The sequence below is a fragment of the Taudactylus pleione genome, unplaced genomic scaffold, assembly GCF_031769625.1.
Source record: "Taudactylus pleione unplaced genomic scaffold, aTauple2 ptg000043l, whole genome shotgun sequence".
NCBI lineage: Eukaryota > Metazoa > Chordata > Amphibia > Anura > Myobatrachidae > Taudactylus > Taudactylus pleione.
Window position 1 is genome coordinate 362777 of NW_028284445.1, and position 24495 is coordinate 387271.

General features: G+C 40.8%; 1 protein-coding gene across 1 annotated transcript in view; it reads left to right on the forward strand.

Annotated features, from left to right (window-relative positions):
• FOXO1 (forkhead box O1) overlaps positions 1-23783 on the forward strand; it is a 64145-nt gene extending 40362 nt beyond the window's left edge. Inside the window, exons 2-3 of the mRNA XM_088460173.1 lie at positions 15949-17275; positions 18928-23783. Of these exons, the coding sequence (XP_088316299.1) occupies positions 15949-17262 (1314 nt within the window). The 3' untranslated portion in view covers positions 17263-17275; positions 18928-23783. The remainder of the gene's footprint in view (positions 1-15948; positions 17276-18927) is intronic.
• Positions 23784-24495: the final 712 nt, after the last annotated feature.

Consider the following 24495-nt stretch of genomic DNA (forward strand, 5'->3'; position numbering starts at 1 on the left):
GCGAAACTCTGCACATTTCGAGGTCCGCGGCCCAAGACCGTCCTGTGTCCTGACTATTTAGGCACTCTGTAGAGGTATGTATTAGGATGGCAGACCTATGACTGTGTACACATGTATAAAGAATTTAATTTTGTCTGCCACATTGTTATTGGGGACTTACACATGGAGATTCCACTTCAGCTTGGTATAAATCATTGAAGTCACCGTGTGTGTGTGTGTTTGTGTGTGTGTGACTAGCCTCTAGGCCCGAACACACTGGACGATATCCATGAACGATATATCGTTCATATCGTCCAGTGTGTATGCACTCACCGACGAACGATGCGCTCTCTTGCGGGTCGTTGGCGATATCCCCAGTCGGCTGTACATGCAGCTCAATCTGGGGATCTCATTACTGATGCCATGCTGCTGAATGCAGCATGGTCCTGCTCCCCTGCCTATCCCACCTGCCGACAACCATCGTTGACAGCATCGTCGAGTGTGGATACACTTAACGATGCCAGCACCCCTGCTGGCTCCGTCGCTGATGACATTGCCCCATACAGTATAATAGCTGCAGATCCACAATGTAATATTGTGGCGCTATATAATCTATTAGAAATAAATGGAGTAGGGCAGTTTAATGTATAGAATGTTCAGGGTTTCTTTCTAAACTTTCTTATCCCAATTACAGCAGTGTTGGAGGTTTGTCTTTAATTTGCCATGCTTTGTTATTGCTATACCTGATGGTGTTATGCAGTTTATTTGTGCGACAGACAAAATCTGTTTCTTTTGATTATTTTTTTTATTTATTTTTTTTGTCTAACGTCACAAATCAGATTGAGTCCTATCCAAAATTTGTTTTTAGTGATTTTTGAATGTTTGAATGGACTTTGTGCTGGAACTGTTTTGCAATATTTTTAACAGGAAAACATGTTGTGTTTAAAAAAAAAAATGAAAGTAAATGTTCTATTGTAAAGCTGAGTACACACTACATGATCGTTCTTATGATATATTATACCAACGTGGTGGATCGTAACGATATATCGTGTGAATCGCATAGTTTTGTGTGCCCAAAAGCACATACCCACGGGTCGCTCATTGCATCGTCCCATGCTCCTAAATGCAGCATGGAACGACATTGCGCTGACATAAACGGCATCGTGCAGTGTGTACGGATGGTGCGATGTAGCGTTCCATTGCTTCGGCTGGATACACAATCGCATAGTGTGGACCCAGCTTAAGTTATATGTAACATAATATTGATACATTTTATATATTTTTTAAGACCCTAAGGGATGCTACTTCCTTGCCAGTAAGAAGTTTTTGTTCCTGTTTAAAACGGTCTTCTACACCTGCAGATGTATTTTTATGTATGACTTTGTCTGGTCATACATGAGTGGCCATTAATAGCAGCATTGATCTTGTACAGGAGAAAGTAACTAAACTTCAGTCCCAGGAAGGGGGATTTCTAAACAATCTGATGTAGTACTTATTATTTATTTATTTTGCATATGGCCTCATAGAGGCGTATTTATATGCAAAGGTAATGTCTATTGACGTTTTATTTCATATTCAGACACTTTTATTCCTATCGGTACACTGTTAAGGAAACCCAGTTTAATCTAGTTACTATGGGATACCACATGATTTTAGTGGGTACTCGGAAGGGCAATCCACCTCTTTAACCTTTGTATATTTAGAATGACTGTTCTTAAATGGTGTACCTGGGCACATCTGTGTCACAATACTGAGTTCTCTATAATTCATGATGGTAGAGGGATGATTGTTGTGCTATATTAAATTAAAAGCAATAAATGATCCAGTTTTTCAGTGTTTTTAATGTACTTGAATTGCCTTATTTTGTCATTATTACTGTGTTATTTACTTCTATATTTTAGCAATGTGTTCAATATTGATCATATACTGTAGCAGCCATGTAACAGACTTTGGGCTTGTACTGTAACTTTACTGTATGTACTGGATACAAAAATACAGCTTTAAGCCAGGCCTGGACAATCTGGGTCTCTCCAAGTGTTGTGGAACTACAAGTCTTACAAGTCTTAGCATTTCTTGCCAGCTATCTGGCAAAGCATTCTGGGGCTTGTAGTTTCACAACACCTGGAGAGAGCCACAGGTTGTCCAGGCCTGGCTTTGAGCAGTGTATTATTTTATTGACATCATCATAGTAATATACTTCCACATAGCAGTTAATATTCACCTATATTCCCTGCTGTATAAATTAATAATCATACACAAACCACCAAGTCCCACACATGGAACTATGGGCCTCATTCAGACCCGCTCACGAGCGCACAGCGCTCGCAAACGGGTTGATGTTCCCCCACTGCGAATGCGCCACCGCCGGCGTGCGTGAGCCCCAGCGAGTGATGGCAGCTCCGTCGCTCCGGGGCTCACTACAAGACGGGGCGGCTGTCAATGTTGATTGACAGCTCGCCCCGTTTTGTAGGCAGGGAGAGGGGGGTGGCTGCACAAACGCAGGCATTCTCTTAGGAACGCCTGCCGTTGTGGGCGGCCCTACTGACATCACTCGTGATGTCAGTAGTGGACTTCCTGCTCTATTAGAGGACTTCCTGCTCTATTAGAGCAGGAAGTCCACTCGGGCTTGCGGGTACCGAGACCCTCCCGCAGGGTCTTGACGCAAGCCCGTTGGTCGCAATAATCGCGACCATCGCCAGGCCGCTCGCACTAGCTGTGGATGGTCACTCACAGCTTTGCGAGCGGCCTGGAGGCCGAAACCAAAGAAAAAAACAAAAAAAAAACACCCTGATTCAGAGCGAGCGCACGCAAACAGTGAGCGCCTCCAGGCCCTATGGCCCTTGTTATATACACTAATATCAGTACTGACAAAATGGGGGCAACTGCAAACATTTCTGCTCGCAGCCTCCTGGGCTGAACTGTGCGATAAGTCGGGAGTTTGGGCACCCAAAGCGGGACTTTAGACAGGGTTAGTTGCTGTGTGCAGCTAAACACTGTGCTTTTGGGCAAGCACATGCAGTACTGGGCCGAATGGCGCAACAATTGAATTGCTCAGTTGGGCGCCCCAAAAAAATTAGAATTTCCACCAATGAGTCAGTCTTTTACTCTGACCACTCAACACTCCCGGTCCACACTGTACACGATCACTCTACACGTCATTACATTGGCTCTTCCCCCTACTACAGATGTATTTTTTGTGTGTCATATGATGCGAGAAGCTGGGCGCAACTTGCACTGCCGTGAGTAGGGCTTCCTGTGCTTTTTTGCTAATAGTAAACAAAGTAGCTAATGGTGTATTAAGGATTAGTATTTTTGTTGCAGAGGAATTGGTATATAATAGCAGATTTTGCATGATGATGCATGGCGTGCGGCCACTGGTGTTGGACCTCTGGCCCTGATTCAGAGCCGCTCGCTCTGAATCAGGGCCGTTTTTTTTTTTTTTTTTTTTTAAATAACGGCCTCCTGGCCGCTCGCATAGCTGTGGGTGACCACCCACAGCTATAGCGAGCGGCCAGGAAGATGGTCGCGATGGTCTTGACCATCGGGCTTCCGACGAGACCCTTGTGGTAGGGTCTCGTTGCCGCAAGCCCCAGAGAGATTTCGGCTCTAACAGAGCCAAAATCTCTCCCACTGACATCACTCGTGATGTCAGTGGGACCGGCCCCAAACGGAGGCGTTCACATGGGAACGCCTCCGTTTGGGCAGCCACTCCCCCGGCCCACCCACCAAAGGGGGCGTGCTGTCACTCAACATCGACAGCACGCCCCCTTTGGTACGAGACCCGGAGCGACTGCTTGGCCGTCGCTATCCGGGTGACGTGCACATGCGCTCTGAGCCACCATGACCTAATTGTGAGCGCCTTGTGCACATATTTAAAACTAACCTCAAAGTCCTTAACTGCTATGGCTCGTTATGATGAATAAGTAGTTATGATGAGATGACAGTGGGGCAGTTTAAATACAGCCTGATGAAACAGTCTACTCCTGTTAAACAAAAAAATATTATTCTAGAGAAAGATATATTAGCTTTGGGTAAACATTTGTACTGATCACAGAGTAGGATACGGACACCTATTACATAAGCGGACATAGCAGTGTACATGGAGAAGAGTGTTATTTTCGATACCCTTTGTACTAAAAGGTTGACGTTTGATATAAATTGTTCAGGTCTAATGTTCATGATGCAGATGTGAGACAGGTTATGGTTTTAGTCTGGGTCTGCACAGTGTGTCACTGATGTGGTCATATTTGATGTGGTGTCTGCTTAATGTGCCATCAGATGTGGAACAGATATCCATTGTAGTCTTCCCAGGGACTAGTTATTTCTGATGACCATTGGAAGCAAATAATGAGACTACATTGGAGTAGGATTACAAAGCAGTGGCTTGTACCTCCATAATTTAAAGTAACCCTAACATTAAGGGAAAAGCCTGGCAGGTCTTGCACTTAATATTAGTGCTGCTTTCAATTTTTAGGTCCAACCCACTGCGAAGCAAGCAGATGCTTCATAAATGTACCCCTACATTGCCGGAGAGGACTGGCATAGGGGTAAGACGTAAGTTTCTGATTTTGGTGCTTTAGTGAGATGCAGTTTTTGTTTCTGTAGCTTTTAGGGATGTCGTTCAACAGCGTGGTGTATGTTTGTGTGTTTTTTAATATTTGTATTTCATCTGAAATGCCTCTGAAGACGTATGCAGCTTCCTGTGACAGAGGAATTTCCTGCACGGCTATGACTGCAGCGTAACACACAAAGACGTCTGACTTTCTCACACCATGTACTTACCTTGCTGCTATGAAAGGCTTCAATTGTATTTTATTTATTTTTAACCCAAGTGTTTTGATTCACTTAAAATAACTTTGAGTAATTTTAAAAGGCTGTTCTGAAACTTACTATGTAACAGCAGCAACCTGACAGTGCCTAGGACATGAGCCTATTGTGATTCCCTTGATAGCTTGGCTTCCTGGCTCCTAATTTTGAAATGGGCTCTCAAGACCCATTTCTTCCTCAAAGCTTTCCAGTGCTCATCCTAACCCACTACTGCACGCTCCTTGCTCACTATCTAGCCCCTCTGTGTCCTCCTTGTTTGTCTGCCCCTCCCCTTTAGAATGTTCGCTCTCGTGAGCAGGGCCCTCTTCCCTTGCGTGCTTCTCTTTTTGTCTTATACTTTCATCTACTGCTAACTCCCCACAATGACACCCTAGCACTTGGTTGCTGACACACTGCTGCTTATTTAAGTGTTATGCAGCAAATGTTTATAAACCATGTATTTGTCCTGCATTATTTGTACTTGTAATAACAGTTATTCTTGTGAGCTCATTTATGTACTTTGTAAGGCGCTGCGGAACCCTTGTGGCGCCATATAAATAAATGATGATAAATATAATTTACATGTGTCTTTATGAATGTCAACCTAATATACGAACCTGTCCACTGCGCATTCTATAATGTCAACATGTTGATCATGTCGACACTGGTTTTCAGGCAAGTATAACACAAGCGCTGACATTCTGTCCGTGTCAACATTTGATTGTCTGCTTTGTCACTGTAGACAAAATCTGACTGCATACCCTGTGGACTCAACACTTTGGAATATACGTGTTTACCTGTGGTTTCTTATTTACTAAAGTAACGTATGTAGTGTTATAGTAAATGTGTCACCGGTGCAGTCCTGATTTTAGGTGTATTTAGAGGTAAAACTGATGTTGTTCAATTTACATACGGTGTCAGAATTGTGCTCTCAAGCAGAGGTAATTTGATCAGGTATTACTTTCTGACCTTTAAGCCGCACATCCACTAGGCGACTAGGGAAAGACGGTACGATTACAACATCGTAATCGTACCGTCGTTCCCCATCCCCTGCAGTGCCCACACTGAACGATTAGTCGTTCAGTGTAGGCACCCTCCATCAACCCCGAACATGGCCAATTTGTCGTTATCGGCAGATTGACCGGCATGTTCGGGCGATGATTGATGTTGGAAACGACCAGCGGGAGCGCGCATCGCTGGTCGTTTTCGACATGCACTATTAATGAGCGATTGCACGATTACGAGGTTGTAATTGTGCATTCGCACATTAGTATCGTCTGATGGATGTGCATCTTTATAAATTTTAACTTTTTTCCATTTATTTTTCTTCAGTATTTCAGTATTAAGAGAGAGCAGGTGAGGTTGCAACACTGTTCCAAAGTCTACTTTTACAAGCTCAACTCTAAATATGTCACAGACAACATAAAGAGGAGAGTTAATTTGTTTTTTTTGGGCGGCGATAAGTAATAGGCGCACAACGAAGCAATTAAATTTTTTTGGGCGCCCATTAATTTTTGCGCTTGTTGTGCTCAAAACCATCGGGTTTAGCTACACAAAGAGGCTAAACCCGTATTAAGTTACTGGTTAGGTCACCCAAACCACGGACTTTTCATACATTGCTGCTCGACACCGCAAGAGGCTGCGAGCAGAAATGTGTGCGCCCGCTGTACTCGCGCTCAATCAGAGCAGCAATTGAATCGCTCTGTCAGGTCCCCATTAGCTAAAGCTAAAGTAAAAATAATTGAATTCCCCCTAAAGCAGTGGTTCCCAAACTTTTTTTGAGTCACGGCACCCTAAAGTATCAGCAGTGTTTTCATGGCACCCCTAAGCTAAAAGTTTGTCAGTAAAGTGCAGTAAATTGTGCTGACCTGTCATCCTTGGGGTCAGTTATGTGGTGTTACAGGTTTGCGCTTCTGTTTGTCCACATATGTACATTACATTGACCATAAATAATTAGATTTGGTGCTGGACCACCTACCTGAGGCACCCCTGCAAGTGTCCCAAGGCACCCCAGGGTGCCATGGCATACAGTTTGGGAACCACTGCCCTATGAGAATTATAATAGTAATAATTATTATTTAATATACATCATAAAGATCCTTGCAAAATAATTGAAACCACACAGCCTTTCTGAATCTGGATGTGCAAGTGAAGAAAAAAAACTGAGGGCCTGATTCAGAGCCGCTCGTAAGCGGCCGCTCGTTCGCTCCGAGCGATGTTTGCACATCTGCGCATGCGTATGGGTCGTAATGCGCATGCGCCAACCAGTCATTGCGGTCGGAAATTGTGCGCTCGCAAAATAGCGAGTGCCTGCTAATTTGAGTGACAGGATGAGGCGTTTGTGGGTGGTAACAGGGGAAGGTGCTTGAAAACGGGGAGTGGAGTTCCAAACGCAGGCGTGCCAAACGGTCAAAACGGGCGTTTTAAGGGTGTGCATAATTAACAAAGCAGCATCATCGTCACTTGGTTGTCTCTAAGCTGTTTGCATGATTGCGGTAGGAAAATCCAACCACAAGCACTGCGAGCAGTTCAGACGCCTTTCGATGTACTCGATTAATTGAATAAATAGCGGAGATGACGTATGATGCGAACGGTCAGGGGGCGTCTTTACAAAATAGCGAGCGCATGTTTCGTTCTCTCGCTCAGACATAGAGGCGTCAACAGACCGCAAAGAGCGAGCGCTCAATTTAAATAGCCGGCCCCTTTTTCTGAACGAGCGAGCGCAAATAGCGTCCGGCTCTGAATCAGGCCCTGAATTCATATCTGCTTTCTTCAGTGAAACCTTTATTTGGATGGGCTTGTAACCCATTTGGTAATCTGGTCATGGGTGCGTGCTTTATAATTCTGGCATTAATCCGTGCTCTGTGACATATTGTTCGCTTATTTTGATTTAGCTATTGATAATATAGAGCTCTCAGAATCTCTACAGGCAAACTGACATAGCTGTTGTGGGTTTATTTTATTTGGTGCCGTCGTGTTCTGCACTCCTGTTCCTCGATCATGAAGAGCGGAGGACAGTGCTGTACAGACTAAAGGCTCTATTCATTTCATACTACTTTTTTTTTTTTTTTTCCCCTCCTACTTCTTTCACACATTCCAGAGAATTAATTCTGCCAAGCCCAGTGCAGCACTGCATGCAACTGCACCAAAGACAGCTTTCTCCAGTAGCCGCCTCATCTGCCAGCAGACACACCTCACATCAATAAAACCACACTGGGTTTGCAAAGTGCTGACAATCTATTCAGGAAAGCAAAATAAATTTGCTTAAATTCCACTGTAAATGTAAAATTGCTGCCATTGGTTGGTAACATTATGCGTGCAGTGTGTGTGGAAGTACACCCAGTTTGCTTTCAACACATCTGTTTTCACAGTGGGCTGGGAAAGGGGATCATGACATTTTTAAGCCATTCATGTTCCTTTTACCATTTTCCGAAACGAAATGCTGGTCATCTTAGGAGAATTGTGCATCGTAATATTGGCTTCATGTTTTGTTTGAATACAATCGCTACTCACGTCCTGCCGTAGTTCTTAAGCACTAGAAGTATTTAGTGATGAAAATCTCATTTAGAAAATAAATGTTTGCATTATGTCATTTTGAGATTTTTTATTATAAGTATAGCAGCACTGCCCAACTATTAATTTACAGGCGTCACAACATGTCTGCAGGGCAGGGGTGCATTGATAGTCTACATTCAGAATTTCATCATGCACATTGTTGTCATGGTCATAATATGCACATTGTGCATGCCAACAGTTGGCATGCCGACAACGTTTTTATAGTATTTAAACTGAAACCGCAGCCTAGTCTTAACCCTAAACCAAACCTTTACTACACCCTAAACCTAACACTGACATTGTGACCATGCCGACATTCTGGTGTCTGCATTGTGAATATCAACATAATGACTATATAACGTATCTTGACATATAAGAAGTACAATGCAGTATAGGAACAACATATAGCAATAAAATAGCTAGGTTGAATGTGTGCAAGTAGGCACTCAGTGGGCACGATTCTATTCTATGCGATGTGAATAGCGCCGGGAGTGGGCTCCCGGAGCTATTCAATACACCGCGCTGCCAAGTCCGACTAGGATTTCTTCTCGCATCCCCCCGGGGATGAGAGCAGAAATCCGACAAAAGTCCCGGCGCGAGGCTGTTTTCTGCCCTTAGCGCCGGGAAAACAGCATCGCGCCGGGAAGTTAGGTCGGGGAATGCCCGTTATCGCGCCTTAAACAGGGTGTTTAGTTGCGAGAACGGGCATTCTCCGACTAAACACCGCGCACAATTGAATAGCTCCGGGAGCGATCTACCGGCGCTATTCACATCGCATAGAATAGAATCATGCCCAGTGAATCTGTACACAACATAAGGGAGAGCGTACAGTGTCAGTCATTGAATGGGACTACTTGAAAGACTAGAGAACAGGACACATAAGTAAAACGCAGTCTTCAGGATGTGATGGTGTACCACAGTCGCTTGACAGCCTCTATAGGCTCTATATTACAATCTTATTAATGACCTTTCACAATGAATAGCTGACACATATTTGCCTTTAGAATTACAAATACTGTCAGCATAAAAGTAAGAAACTAATGACCAATACCTAAACTAATTATTTCTAGAACCTAAGGGGGCGATTTTAATTGTTTTTAGCGCGGCTCTGGTGTAATGTGCACTTGACGGAGCAATTAAATAGTTGCTCCTTACGGGTGCGAATAGCCAAAGAAATTTCTGCTCGGCTGTTTGGCCACACTAACCAGGACTTTAGATGGGTTTAGCCATTTTACGTGTCTAAACTTGGTCTAATTCAGTGCGACAGGCGCGATTAAAAAAAATTGAATATCACTAAGTCTATGTAGACGGGGAATAAGGCACGATTGGGATTGTGCGTGCAAAAACAATTGAATCGCCCCCATTATCTTGATGGATTACTAGTTTCTATTCTAGTTAATCAGAAATTGTAACTATGTGGATGACATGCACAGTGGTAAACTGACTTCTCAATTCTACGTAAATCCTGATTCTCACCAACTTCCCCTGAATTCCAATTCCCCAGATTTGTTGTTTTTAATGGATTTTAAAACATGACTATAAGGCTTAGGAGTCTATTCATCACTTCATTTATACAAAAGCAGGTGAATATTCACATTTTCACATACTTTTGTATAAATTAAGTATCTGGGCCATTTATCAAGTTCCAAAACAACATATTTTTTTTTTCGGAACTTAGTGGTGTTACTGTACGCCATCCTGAAATAGCGTACAGCCCCCCATAATCTGCACAGGCAGCCATGCATGCTGTATCTGCATAACTCACACTGCCTCTGGCTCGGACTCACCTGCTGACATTCCTCCTCCTATCCAAGCTCCACGGTGCCGTTCCAGATAGGGAGATGAGAGGGGGAGGGGGGGTGACGTTGGGACAGAGCAGACATCAGGGAAAGGATGTGGGGGAATGGAACACAGCAGCAGTGGGGGGGAGGAGGAGAGATGACACAGAGGACACCCAGGAGAGGATAGGGGAAGGGCGGGGGGCACGGCACAGCAGCACTATTCAGATTAATCAGGGGGAGTTACACACAGCAGCGGGGGCACAGACGTCTGTGGCTGCAGGGTTAGCAAGGGGCACAGATGTTGGCGGCTGCGAGGTGGGGGCTGCAACTGTGGACGGGGGGAGGCACAGATACTGGCGGTGGGCACATACATAGGGACACGGCAAATGTAGGGGTATGAGTATCACTTTTTGAAAAAGATGACTCTCTAATAATGGGGCATGATGAATGCCTCAGAACAGTTTTTTTTAAACTCAGCGACTACGCTATCACAAGTGATAATTAGGTCATGATTAATAGACCCTCAATCATTAAAGTTAAGCATTACAGTTCATTTCTTCCAGCAATCTATTAGGTCTGTAACATAATCTCTATTGTTCAATGCTTGCATATATTAGCATATCATCTATTAAATGACTGTCTCGAGAATGATTAATTAAAATACTTTGATTTCTTGTTTTGTTTCATGAGAGTATATGCACACTTACTACATATATATCGTTGAGATTTTATTGTGCGTAGATGAGGGAATAATATAAATATACATCTTGGATAAAAAGAAAAATTGGAGCGCTCCTGACACAGTTGCTAGTTTAAAATCTAATATTTATATCAAAGAATATTTTAAAATCACATTGATTGTATTCCACCTATAGAGTTATTAATCGATCAACAATAAAATAACATGACAATATTGCACATTTTTAATTTAATCAGTACAAATATAAGAAATTAAATCTGCAAGCTGTCACTTGATTAGCAGCAAAGCAAAAGTTAGTAGTTGGCAGGGTTTTGGTTAGTCTCTTATTATAGCATAGGCAAAAGCAAGCTGTTATTAGTATGCCAGCTGGTATTTGTTAGTGATGTTAGTAAGTCTTTACTCCCGATAGTATATTGCAGTCCACAGTGAATTGACAGGGTATATGTTTAACAGTCTTTACCTCTACCCTCTCGTCAGTGGAGATTAATGGCACCTGAATGCGCTCTCAGTCCCCACTCTCAGTTCCTTATGATGAAACTGCCACCCATTAGGATGGAGAAACGCGTCAGTCCTCATCAGCTTTGGATAGCAGGTGGAATGCAAATTCCAGAAGCCCGGAAGTTCCGATACCGGAAGCTGCCAGCAAGAGATCAGCAGTGTGCCCTGGCCATCCCGCTGATACCGGGGTTTCGGGAGCCACGGCTCAGGAGCAGAGGTCCCTTTGTGCTGGGACTCGGCCACATTCACCACCAGGTGAGAACCATCAGCCGCCATGGGCCAGTGCACAATGTGTAGCGGGGACTGAGAGCGCATTCAGGTTCTATTAACCTCCCCTGAGGACAGGGTAGAGGTAAAGATTGTTATACATATATCCCGTCAGTTCATTGTGGATTGCAATATACTATCAGGAGTAAAGACTTAAGGTGCCCATCCACTAGACGAGCTGAAAACGACTGCACGATTACGACATTGTAATCTTGCAGTCGTTTGTCAGTCTGTGATGAGCTTACACTGAACGAGCAGTCGTTCAGTGCAGGCTCATCAATCATCTGGAAACATGCTCAACCTGACGATATCGTCAGATTGTCCAGCATGTTTGCACGATGATGGATGACTAAACGACCAGCGGGCACGCGCATCGCTGGTTATTGAAGACTTTTTTACAACCTATTTGCAAGCGATTTATGAATGATAATGATATTGTTATCGTTCAATAGCTCACATAAACAGTCTAGTGGATGGGCACCTTAACTAACATCATTAACAAATACCAGCTGGCATACTAATAACAGCTTGCTTTTGCCTATGATATAATAAGAGACTAACCAATACCCTGCTGACTACTAACTTGTGCTTTGCTGCTAATCAACTGACAGCTTGCTGATTGAATTTCCTATATTTGTACTGATTCGATTGAAAATGTTGAATATTGTCATGTAATATGATTGTTGATTGATTGTATGCCACCTATAGAGTTATTAATCTGTGTTTAAAATATTTTTTGATATAAGTATATATTTGATAGCCACTGTCAGGAGCGCTCCCATTATTCTTTTTATATAATGGTATATCTCCAGTGGAGAATCCAGATCCACATTGTGGGGGCAGCTAGACCAGGTTGTGCAAATTTACAACTCGCTGTAAGAATAGATTTCGAATATACTTTTTTTAGTGCCCACTGTTTATATAAAAATATACATCTTAGCTGCACGTCTCCACCCATTTCAGCATCCAGCCTCCTACTAATTACCAAATTAGAAATCATCAACTATTCATTTTATAATTACAAATACATCTTAAACCTGTGTATGTGTTGAAATTACGATCAGAAAATACAAGAAAACAGGATTGAGAATTCTGTTACATAAATAACCCTAGGGGTTCATGTGGATTAAAGAACTATTTAATTTTGTACAATAGCTACCTTTGCGTGCCTCATTTGTGATCAGCAGATTCGTTTTTATATTAATGATAGCTACTAAACAACATTTTTTTTTTTTTGCTAGATTTATTTTACAATCAAATAAATCACTGTTATTTTTTTAATTTCTTAATAACTTGCTGTTCGTAAGTAGTGTGTAGAAACAGGATTTTATCTAATGAGCCAAGCAGACATTTTCCGAATAGGAAATTCAGCTTTTTTTTTTTTTTTTTCCTTTTCCCCCTCTAAATATTTTATATTTGTTGGCTGTGGTCTAAATATCTTTGTGTGACCCTAGATGCCTTTGCTGTAGTAATTTGATTTTAATCATATTTTTGATGAATAAGAAATCTGTAACCGATCTTTTTTTATGGAACAGTGCATTTGCGTTTTGTTGGGTACATGTACTATTTGCAACCAAATTGTCTCCACACTGTTCAGTCTATGGATTCACAGTAACATTCAAATCCAATCTGACCTGGTTTTGGAATTCAGCATAAATGAAGTTGACTAATGTCAGTGTCACAAATACTTTCAGTTTGACATATGACTTTAATATTGTTGTTTTTGTTTTACTTACTGTAGTGGCCTCTAAACAACTCTACTTCAAGTGTTTATTATGTAGTTTAATTAGTTTACATTGTGTCACCATATCTTTTACATTTGTTTGTACTGTTAGTGCAGTGGTTCCCAAACTTTTTGAACCACGGCGCCCTAGAGTATCAGCATTGTTTTCACGGCACCCCTAAGCCAACGGTTTGTTGTTGAGAAATTCTGAAAAAATTTAATTAAAGTAGTAAAGTGCAGTAAATTGTGCTGACCTGTCATCCATAGGTCAGTTATGTGGTGGTGGACAGGTTTGCGCTTCTTTATGTCCTCATATTTACATTGCTTTGACCATAAATAATTTGATTTGGTGCTGGACAACCAATCTGAGGCACCCCTGCAAGTGCCCCGAGGCAGCCCAGGGTGCCACGGCGCACAGTTTGGCGTTAGTGCATTGATTTGTGATCATTTTCTAATAAATATTAGTGTACTTGTCACCTTCTAAAGGCTAAATATTCAATAGACCGCTACACAAACAACATATGCTACCTTTACCATATGTTACAGCTCTAATCATTGTTTGACTTTATTTATGTATATAGGTGTAAATGTTCATGAGTATTCATGTAGGATCCCATGAACTGATAGGAGTATGCTGTGATAAAACAAGTCTACCAGCTCCCCACTGGTCTCCATTGGCCGTAAATCACACGACATAAGTGCACACCAATGTCTAATTTAAATAAGGCTTATATATAACAGGAGGTACTAGTTATTCCAAGAATGTTATGTGTATTTAAAGTGTATATTGCATGTGCTGGCTGTCATATTTTAAGTTTTTCCAAAACTGCAAGGCAGGTACATGTTTACTATATATTGCATTTACCCACAATCACGCTGATGATCCTGAATAGATGCAAAACAGTGTTTTATACTGTGTGTTTATGGTATGTTTAGGGATGTGTGTTTGATAAGTAAAGACATGCACTGTTTGGTACCAGAAGTATTTATATATAGGCAACTTTTATACTGTTTTACATAACTGTTTTAAATGTGTTGTGTTTGGGTTTTTTCTTACACCATTTAAACAGAATTGTACTTTGTAACGCGCCTGTAAGCCAAGGCTGATTTTGGAAACCCTGTACTGTGGCTTATTTTAATCAGTACTTTTGCTTGTTTCATCCTATATACCTTGGAGTTCAAAGGATAATTTATTACATGAAGGCCAAGTCATATGGGCTGTGCTGCAGATCATTGCCTCTAATGGAGAGTCTAGTAGCTAGTTAGATAGAACCAGTGTGTCTGGAACCATAAAGTCAAAATAGTCTTTGAAACCTACAGATGTGTCCACATACATCTATTCTCCATGTGCTACAAGTTGCGTTACACAACGCGTTATCGCTGTTAGTGCCGTTAATGCTATGTTATAGGGTCAGCGGCTGTGACACTGTAATGTAGTATTTCGCATGCAGATACAGCAGCAGTTGCACACAGCATATAGGCATGCCACATATAATTTTGAGCAGCATTAGCTGCGTGTGCATCCTATTCCTATGTGCATGCTATTCGCATCACAGTGTGAATAAGATGCATTTTAAGGGAAACAGTCGCATGAAATGATTCTCTGTGCTTCCGAGTTCCGCCATACAATGGCACGACTGGAAGGGCTGTTTAACGAGCAAAGAAGCTAGATATATGTGGACATATCTGTACATTTTGTAAATGCTTTGTAAAGAATAAAGCATTTTATTTTCCTCTGGCTTTGTTTTAATGGTCATCCTTTTTGTAGAATTTTGATTATAAATTGCTATATTGCTCATGTGAGATCTTAGTAGTAAATACTGCTCTCTATTCTAAAATGTACACTGCTTTTAATACAAGCAATATACCAACAAGCATTGTCATAGTGGCCATTGTAGGGCATTGTGTAATGAACCCATACAGTTGCCAGCAGCTAGCCACATTCCATATTGTTTCAAGCAGCTCTTGCAGTTTAATTTAAAAACACTCACTCGTAAATGGGAACAGAGGACAATGTGGACGTGCCCCTTGTATTTGTTACCGGCGAGTCAGAGGTTAGTTAGCACTGTTATATGTGGATTTAGGATTCGATGATGTAGATAGCAACATAGTCATAGTCTTTCTGAAAAATATTGCAGCTAAAATGATAATTCTTAATTTCCAAAGTGACAGATAAATGTTGTGTCCTCAAGGTGAGTCGGTGATTGCAATTTTCCAGTTGGAATAAAATCTTTTCACATCACTAGACTCTATTGTAACTGCTTGTCTGTTTACACCGAATAAATGACTGCTTGCAGTACAGAGCTTACTGGAGTTTTGAAAGGAAAACTTTGATTTAATTTTATTTTGTTTCACTGTAGGAGAAGAAAAAAAGTGTAACATGCACATAGTTTGTATTCCCCCTACTCAATTGAAGCATTACTTCTGTGCAATTAATGGAAACTAATTCATTTTCTTTAAAACAAAAAAATACTTGTTTTTAACTGTAGTCCTTTAAAGTAAAAATTAGCTTTCTCCAATATGTTCTCAAAATAAATTAATGAAACCATTTTCTATCCAATATATTTACATGTAACACAAGTGTTACAAACTTTTTTTAATATATAAAAATAATTAATAAGCTTTTCTTTTTCTTCCAGAATTCAATCCGGCATAACTTATCCCTACACAGTAAATTTGTGCGGGTACAAAATGAAGGGACTGGTAAAAGTTCCTGGTGGGTCCTGAATCCTGAAGGTGGGAAGAATGGTAAATCACCAAGAAGACGGGCTGCTTCCATGGATAACAACAGCAAATTTGCTAAAAGCAGAGGAAGAGCTGCCAAGAAAAAAGCCTCCATCCAACAAAGTCAAGATGGGAGCGGAGATAGTCCTGGGTCACAGTTCCCCAAGTGGCCAGGAAGCCCCAGTTCCCACAGCAATGATGATTTTGAAGCATGGAACACATTTCGGCCAAGAACCAGTTCCAACGCGAGCTCAATCATGCCAGAAGAGGAAGATCTCGGAGATTCTGATGTGCACAGCCTGGTGTATCCACCATCTTCTACAAAACTGGCCTCTACGTTGCCAAGTCTATCCGAGATTGGAAACTCTGAAAACATGGAGAATCTTTTAGATAACCTGAACCTGTTATCTCCCAACACGTCATTGACTGTTTCTACGCAGTCCTCACCCGCCTCAATGATGCAGCAGCAGTCTGGGTATTTATTTACATCACCAAACACAAGTATGGGGTCACCTGACCCTGAATACAGAAAGTACAGTTATGCTCAAGCTAGCATGAACTCTATATCACAGATGTCTATGCAAAGTGTTCCAGACAGTAAAACAGGTTATAGAGCTGTGGGCCCATACAGTGTTCCTGCTGGACTTCTAAAGGAACTGCTTACTACGGATTCTCCACCACATAACGATATACTGACCCCAACAGAGTCTGCAGTCTCACATGGAAGCAGTAGGGTGTTGGGTCAGAATGTTTTGATGGTATCTAATTCTGGAATGCCTGTATATGGCAGCCAGCCATCCCACAGCAAAATGAACACTATCCCCCATGCACATCAGCCACATAATCAGCAGACGTCTCTCAATGGTCGTGCCTTGCTTCATACCGGCAGTACCATGGCACACAGTCCTGGCATTAACCGGCTGTCAACGGTGAAAACTTCATTACAAGTGCCTATGACTCAACCCCTTCAAATGTCTGGCATGGGTCCTTACCCCGCTAATAGCTGCAACGGCTACGGAAGAGTTGGTATTGTCTCCATCCACCAGGAAATGCTGCCTAGTGACTTGGATGACATGTTAATTGAAAGTTTGGAATGTGATATGGAGTCCATTATTCGGAATGATCTCATGGAGGATGGCGAAGCAGATTTTAACTTTGATAGCCTATTGCCTAACCAAAGCTTTCCTCACAGTGTCACAACCACCACGCACAGCTGGGTGTCTGGGTAACTACGGATACATGGTAAGTTTGTGTAATGTCTGGTAAACCTTTTAAACTTCATAATCACTAGTCTTATGTGAGTGTAAACATTGGGGGTGGTTCAATATTTTATTGAGCCCGATCTCCTGTCTAAAGTGATGGGAGAGCGGAGTGCGATATTTAATTGTTTTTGGGCGCCCATGTCTCACCCAAATGGACCAAGTTTAGCTATGTAAATCGCCTAAACCTGTCTAAAGTCCTGGTTAGCGCAGCCAAACAGCAGTTTCGGTGTCCAAACCACGGACTTATCGCACATTTCTAAACGCCGCCTCAGGCGGATGCAAGCTGAAATGTGTGCTCACGCGGCTATTCACACACAAACGGAACAACAATTGAATTGCTCCTTTGGGGGTGCCTATTACACCAGAGCTGCGCTAAACACAACTGAACTGCCCCTATTTAGCTTTTTTTTTTTTTTTTTTTTAGTACGGTAGAATAACAGCCTCCATATCTAAAATAAACCCTCCTATTATCTACAGTGGTCTTCAAGCCGAAACACGCAACAATACAGAAGTATTCTGGATGTATGATTTTAAATGTCTGCGAAAACCATATTTTTTTCTTGTTAATTTTAACCTTTAATTTTTTTTTTTTTTACTCTTGTCATAATTATATTAAACTATTTTAACATATTTTTATGAATGCCATCATGCAGAAATGTTGAAGTTCTCAATAAATCTTCTAAAGCAGGTTCATTTTAGTTTTTTGCCATACACTTTCTATAATAGAGCTCAATAGGGCAGAGGATGACAAAAATATACCATGGAGCACGGATGGACGGCCTTTCATTGACATCAGTGGAGAGGACCATTGAATGTTTGGCACTGCCAGCAGTCATTTTTTAGATGCATTTGCTACAGTTTCAGTTGCATTAAGGAGTCTATACACTACGTGCTAGGCACATTTCAGGTGGCCCTGCTCATCTTGATGGGAATGTTGATTTGAAAGTATATCTGTGGTCACTTAACCACCTGTATTTTGAGGTTCAGCATGATGGACTCGAGTGGCCTTTTCGGAATGGCAAATTCCGTCTGTCTGCACTACAGGTATAGCCTTGCATCCCATAGAGATGTACAGGAAACAATGCTGGCATCACTGTAACTGGCCAATATGTGTGCAGCCAGGCATTGCAGTGATGCCCGGCGGTATATCGCCAGCAATTGCATTCCTGTGATATTACAGCATCCTGCTGTTTCATTTCTTTACACAATGACCCTAATCTGCCGTGCTTTTCAATTACATACGTTGCATTCTTCATATACCTTGAGATTAAAATCTTAGTCTCTCTAATCACCCAAGTGCCGCTTTACTTAATGCCTTCTATTTATTTACTCTAAAAAAGTTTTAAAGTGGATGCATCACCTGCACCCTGTTTAGGTAACAGTTTGTGGCTGAATCAATAGATATACAGATATATGCTTATCTGTTTGCTATGAATCTGGGACACCTCTGAGGTATATGAGGTACGGAAGGAGGCAGACCTCATCTGGGTTGAATCAACACTTGTGAAAATGTAGCCTACGAGAGATTCTGTTATGTATGTTTGCTTATACTTCTAAATATGTTTGGGTTTTATGAGTGCAAAATCTGATGTTGGTAAACAATAATATGAACCGATCTAATTTGTCTTGTAGGCGATGTCACGATAAAATACAGTGGAAGAAACCTCCAAAGATGCTTTTCTCCAGTCTATTTTTCTCAAACCTACGGATGAATGGATTTGTCCCAGTGTATGCCAGTCATGTGCTGCTCTTGGACCTTTATCACTATGAAGTGCCAAACTGACTAGAAAACCTAAAGGAAAAAAAAAACAGCCTGTATCATTGCCGCTGCTGTTTTGGTGCTTGTATGAGCAGTAAAGAACTGATGACTTAATAGTGTGCTGCGTGTACCTGCTTCAGTGCTCTAGGTGCGAGATCTGCTCTGCAAATGGGCTTCTGAATAAATTGTAATGTCTCAAAGACTGGAAAACTCAGCGTCTATAGTTATAAATGGCCTGATGAGAAGCATAAAGTGCCATTGCCAGCAATTTTTCTTTTTTTTTTATCTAATGCTACCTGTCTCTTTGGTAACTGCCAAATATATGTTTAGCAGCAAGGATCTAATTTATTTACATTCCAAGCTAATAGGGATTCTCCCTGTTTATTGGACCAACATTAAAATAATCCAGGGTTGGTGCTAATCGTGTTTCTGAAACCTAATTTGTCTGCTCTGTTCAAGACATCCTCTCACTTTAGTTTTCAGTAAACAAACTAAACTAAATAAAAAAAAAAGGGTTGGCAAAGTTCTTTGCCAGTGCATGTTTGTATTTGTTAATGAGCTGGAGTATTGCTTGATTTCCAGGTAATATGAAATGGCATCCAAACAAAATAATAGAATCACTGCTTTTCAATAAATTTGGAATGTGTAGGAAAATGGGTGACAGGTAACTGTGCTGTAACTCACGGCAACCAGATTCTATCTTTAATATAGGTGGAAGTAAATGCAGGCTGCTATAGGTTACAGTATTCTCAAAGCCAATACTCGGGGACCACTAACTGCATATTGTCAAGGTCTCCATAACACATTTACAAGTGAACTAATTAGTACCACCTGTATAACTTTTAAAATGTGTCAATCAGTAATTAAGGTGGAATTGTATCAAATCTTTTTAAATGGTGTGCAAATTGGCTATAGCACCCAATCGGCTTCTAGCTAATATTTATCAAGTACATTCTATAAAATGATTGGTAGAAGCTGGTTGCTATGGGCAAGTTCTCCGCTATTTAGAAGGCTTGATACATTTCCCCCTGAATTGCCTGTGATCCAGTTAGGTGATAGGGAAAACATGCTTTCTTAGCCCCTCCCTGGGGGGCGGGCTTGAGTAAACCGGTTTATAGCATAGAATTTGCACAATTACCTGTACACCAGCATTAATAAGTGTTGCTGATTAGGTTTATACAAATCTTTTAAAAATTCATAGAACCATAAAAAATTATCAATTTAAATGCCCCCTGTTTTGTATGAGGTATAAATCATATTATATTATGACTGTGCATTGCAGTTAAATCCCTTTTTAAGTTGTGGCATAAAAATTAGAATTCACTGCAGTTTTATTAAGCTTCTGTTATTGGAATCTTTATGCAGTGCATAGAAAACACTGGTCTTTCAAGTATTTGGGCTCCACTATGCCACCAGCCTGGCATGCTTGGCGATGCAGTTGAACGACACATCTTGTGCCAAAGGTTGCCTAGACCGCTGCCTACTCATTCTTGTAAATTCAAGCACATCTCTGAAAAGCTTCATGTTGATCCAATTAAAGGGTTTAGCCTACGAGCAGTCAATTATATAGACTAATAGTTTATGCCAGATCTTGTACAAAGTGAGGGAAACAAAGAAATGTTTTTAATATCTATGTATAATTTGTCTTTTTACTCTAAGTTCATCATTGTCGATAGCCATGTTTTTAAGCTGTGCCAGCATCCTGCGTTCTCTTATAGCACAGAAGCATTCAGTATTCCTTTTGTTGTGTGCTGTGTATCAGCTTTTGTACTTTCAGAATTTGGGTGCTTTACCCCCCCCCCCTTTTGCTCATGTTTTTCATGAAAGGAAAATGGAGGAAACCCTGTAAATAAGATGTAAGCATTTCTTCCGTTTTACCTTTAAAAAAAAAAAGTATAGATATTTGTATTGCTTGCTTGGGAGAATCTCGTTAATATATATTTTTATTTTCCTCCAGCTTTCCATAATATTAATTAACAAAATAATAGTGCTATAGAAGAGGGACATCTCTTAGCCCTCCGGGAGTTCTTAAACTGCAACGTCCCTTATTCTGGTTCCAGAATGACGGAAGTTGCCGGCACAACATTGGAGAGGCAGAGTTTGACGTCTCCTATAAAATGTTTAGTATCGTAAACCATATTTAATTATGCCAGAGAGACTGTAATGCATTGAGAAATATCTTGCAACTGCTGTCTATGATTGAAAGATTAAATGGTTTTTTTTTTTATTATTTTCTGGAGTTCCCACAGTGTCTTTTAAACACTTACATGTACTTTTTTCCCTGAACCAGTTTACATTTCAGTATCTTATTTATCATGTACCACCTGATCACTTAGTATTTCCGTTCCATGTAATTATGTTATAGCTACGCAGATGATCTTCTTTTTGTTTGTGTGTTTGCCCTGTGGAGGCCAAACTGTACTGCGCTGCCTTTGAATACTGCTGTCTTAAAATCTCCACCAAAGTGATACTTGTTAGCACTCAAGCCATGTGTACAAAGTTATGCATGATATCTTGTGTTCCTACCCTATCTTTTATTCTCAGTGGTTTAGCATCCTGAGTCTTTGCATTGTTCCAAGATATAATACAGGGGTCACAACATCTAAGAACAGAGGAGAACCAATGTCTTTAGTTAACGGCTTTCCATCTGCTGTCTGATCATCTTTGCTACAGACTGCTCAGAGCTGTGATTGGCAGTGGTACAGAGACCTTGCTAAAGTGACTAGTAGGGGTATTAGGGGAGGGTGCCCTATCACATACTGTTTTTCTTGCACACATCTGCATTTAGATTACAGGTAAATACCTATCGCCAAGTTCACCATCGTCAGACTTAAGGACTCATTCCAAATGCAAAAAATATTTGTAATGTTAATTAAAAAATGATGTGCCTAATTTTCTCAGTGACCTTTGTGTAATATAGGTCATGGCTGACTGTGCAGAGCACATATGCAGCACACTATAGAGATCTATAGATACAGCATACTATGTGCACCTTGCAGTGTCTTGTGTTTTATAACGCATCAGAAGAGCACAATCTCTCTGCATGAGCTGTAAAGGTTTAAAGACCTAGAACTATTACCCTTGACCCTGGGGCAGTATGAAATTGTGTACACTATTAACATGGTACAGTGAGATGATCTATCAATGAGAGGTCATCGTCCCAGCTTCACAGAAGATCGTTATTTGAAGTGCCCATTTTTAGCAAGGGTTGAGGTTGGTAAGGGATAAAGTAAAGGGGCAGACTAGATGGACCAAGTGGTTATTTGCCGCCAAATTCTATATAAATATATAAAAATCTACCCTTCCTCCCATTACCCAGGAGTACGTCAGATAAGTATTATGTCCAAACAGCTAATCACTCACTAGACAATGCTCCGTTACTCCACCTCTGTGACCCCATGTTCACCATCCGTTCTTACTGGGCACAGTGGTGGGGAGGTGTGCCAGTCATGTGCTTGCCAGTCTTATTAGCCTTCCAGCTACTTTGTTGGGGGCAGATGTACTATATCAATCCTTCTAAAGAGGACAAATGGAGAAGCTTCTAGCTATCACTAATCAAGTACATTCTATAAAATGATTATTGGTTGTTATGGGGAACTTCACCAACTATCCTCTTTAGAAGGTTTTGATACATCTCCCCCTTGGTAAGATTCTTAAATCAGTGAATGGAGATTAGAGGCAGCCTGAAACATCTTCTAATAGCCAACAAGGTATGGATCACACCCCGGGACATATCCTGCTCAGAGTACTCAGCCTCTTTCCCTTATATTGTTATTACATCTTAAAACTTAAGCTTATATTTCAAATATTATTTGTTCGGTAAATGATAATGGTATTGTCTTCTTACCATTGTGATCTCCAGCAAAGACCGACAAACCAGCATTTTCAACATGTCACAATGGTGGTTCTTGAAAGGTGTGGATGATTTAATCTATGCAGCTGCCGTTTTAATGTGTTCTGTTTTCAGTAGACATGTATTGTTTTTAGTAGTACTATGTAAAATGTTTATTTAGGCATATATAGATTCAGTTATTGAAGTTTGTTTTGGTAAGCTGAAGTCCTTCTTTAATGCAAGCTTGCTACCTATGTGGACTTTTTCTTTCTATCATGCCTGAAGTTCCACCCGCTTGTGCACTCATTTATGGCTAAGTCACTTGTACAAGCTGAGTAAGCTGTCGAATTGCAAGATTTTGCACTAGCTGATGTGAGCTTCAGTGTTGATGCTTCTGATTTTTGTCAACGAGGATCTATCCGCTTCAAAAAGAATAGCGCACCCTTCGTTAAATGTAGGGGGAAGTTTTAGATTGGACCAATTTTAAAATTGTATATTACATTTGCACTTGTTAAACCACTGGAAATGTTATCAGTTCATTTACTGGTATTCTATTCATATTTTCATTATAAAATTATTAAATCCCTTAATTTATAACTGATTTTTTTTTTTGTTTCATATTAATTGACTTGTATATTAAAGGCTACACAGTGCTTCATGCACGCAAAACAGGTTTTTTTTTTCTTAAACCATTCAACACAGAGTCAATAAATCAGCAATATCACTAATGGTGGCATGTAAAAACCGCTTATGTTGTGTTGCAGCATTTTCATGTTCCTTTTTTTTCTTGTCAATTCATGATTCAATATCTGCAGACAAGTGCCTGATGTATTTACAGACACAAGAAAAATCTGTTGTATGAAGCCATAAATGTATATAAATTATGCTACAAATGACTCTCTTCTGCTTGAATTGTGTCTTCATTTGCAATGCAAACACAATTGGGTATTCTGTAAAGAGTTGTGCAGAAATGTAGGAACCTACATGGTAACTCGGAATTAAAGTTTGGATGTAATACATTTTAGTTATGATAGATCTTCAGCTCACTTTTTGTGCATTGTTCACCCTGGTCCTGGGTGTGTCTACTAATATGGCAAACTTCGTTCAAAACACAGTAGCAGAGAGGTATAGCTTATCTGACAAGTTAAATGGACAGAATAACCTTATACCATACAACATTAAAAATGGTAAGTTTTTGAAAATGTAGAGAATGTTGTTAAGGGTGTAAATCAGGGGTAGTCAACATTTGACCCAACAGCTGTTGTGGAAATACACAGCTCAGCATGCCCTAATAGCAAAACTCAGATAGGGCATGCTAGGATGTGTAGTTCAACAGCTGGAGGGACACATGTTGAATACTGCTGGTTTAAGTGATTCTACTTTCTTTTTTTTTTTTTTATTTTGACAACAACAACCAGCCCTACATTAATCAGGCCATAACATCTGTCTGCTCATTCGGGTTCAATTCATACTGAATAGCCCCGGGAAAGAGTTCCCGGAGCTATTCAATTCACCGCGCTGTTAACTCTGACTTCAACCACTTAAGGGCCATATTCAATAAGCCACAAAAAGCCAACTTTGCCTGTTTACAAAGTATCGCCATATTCAA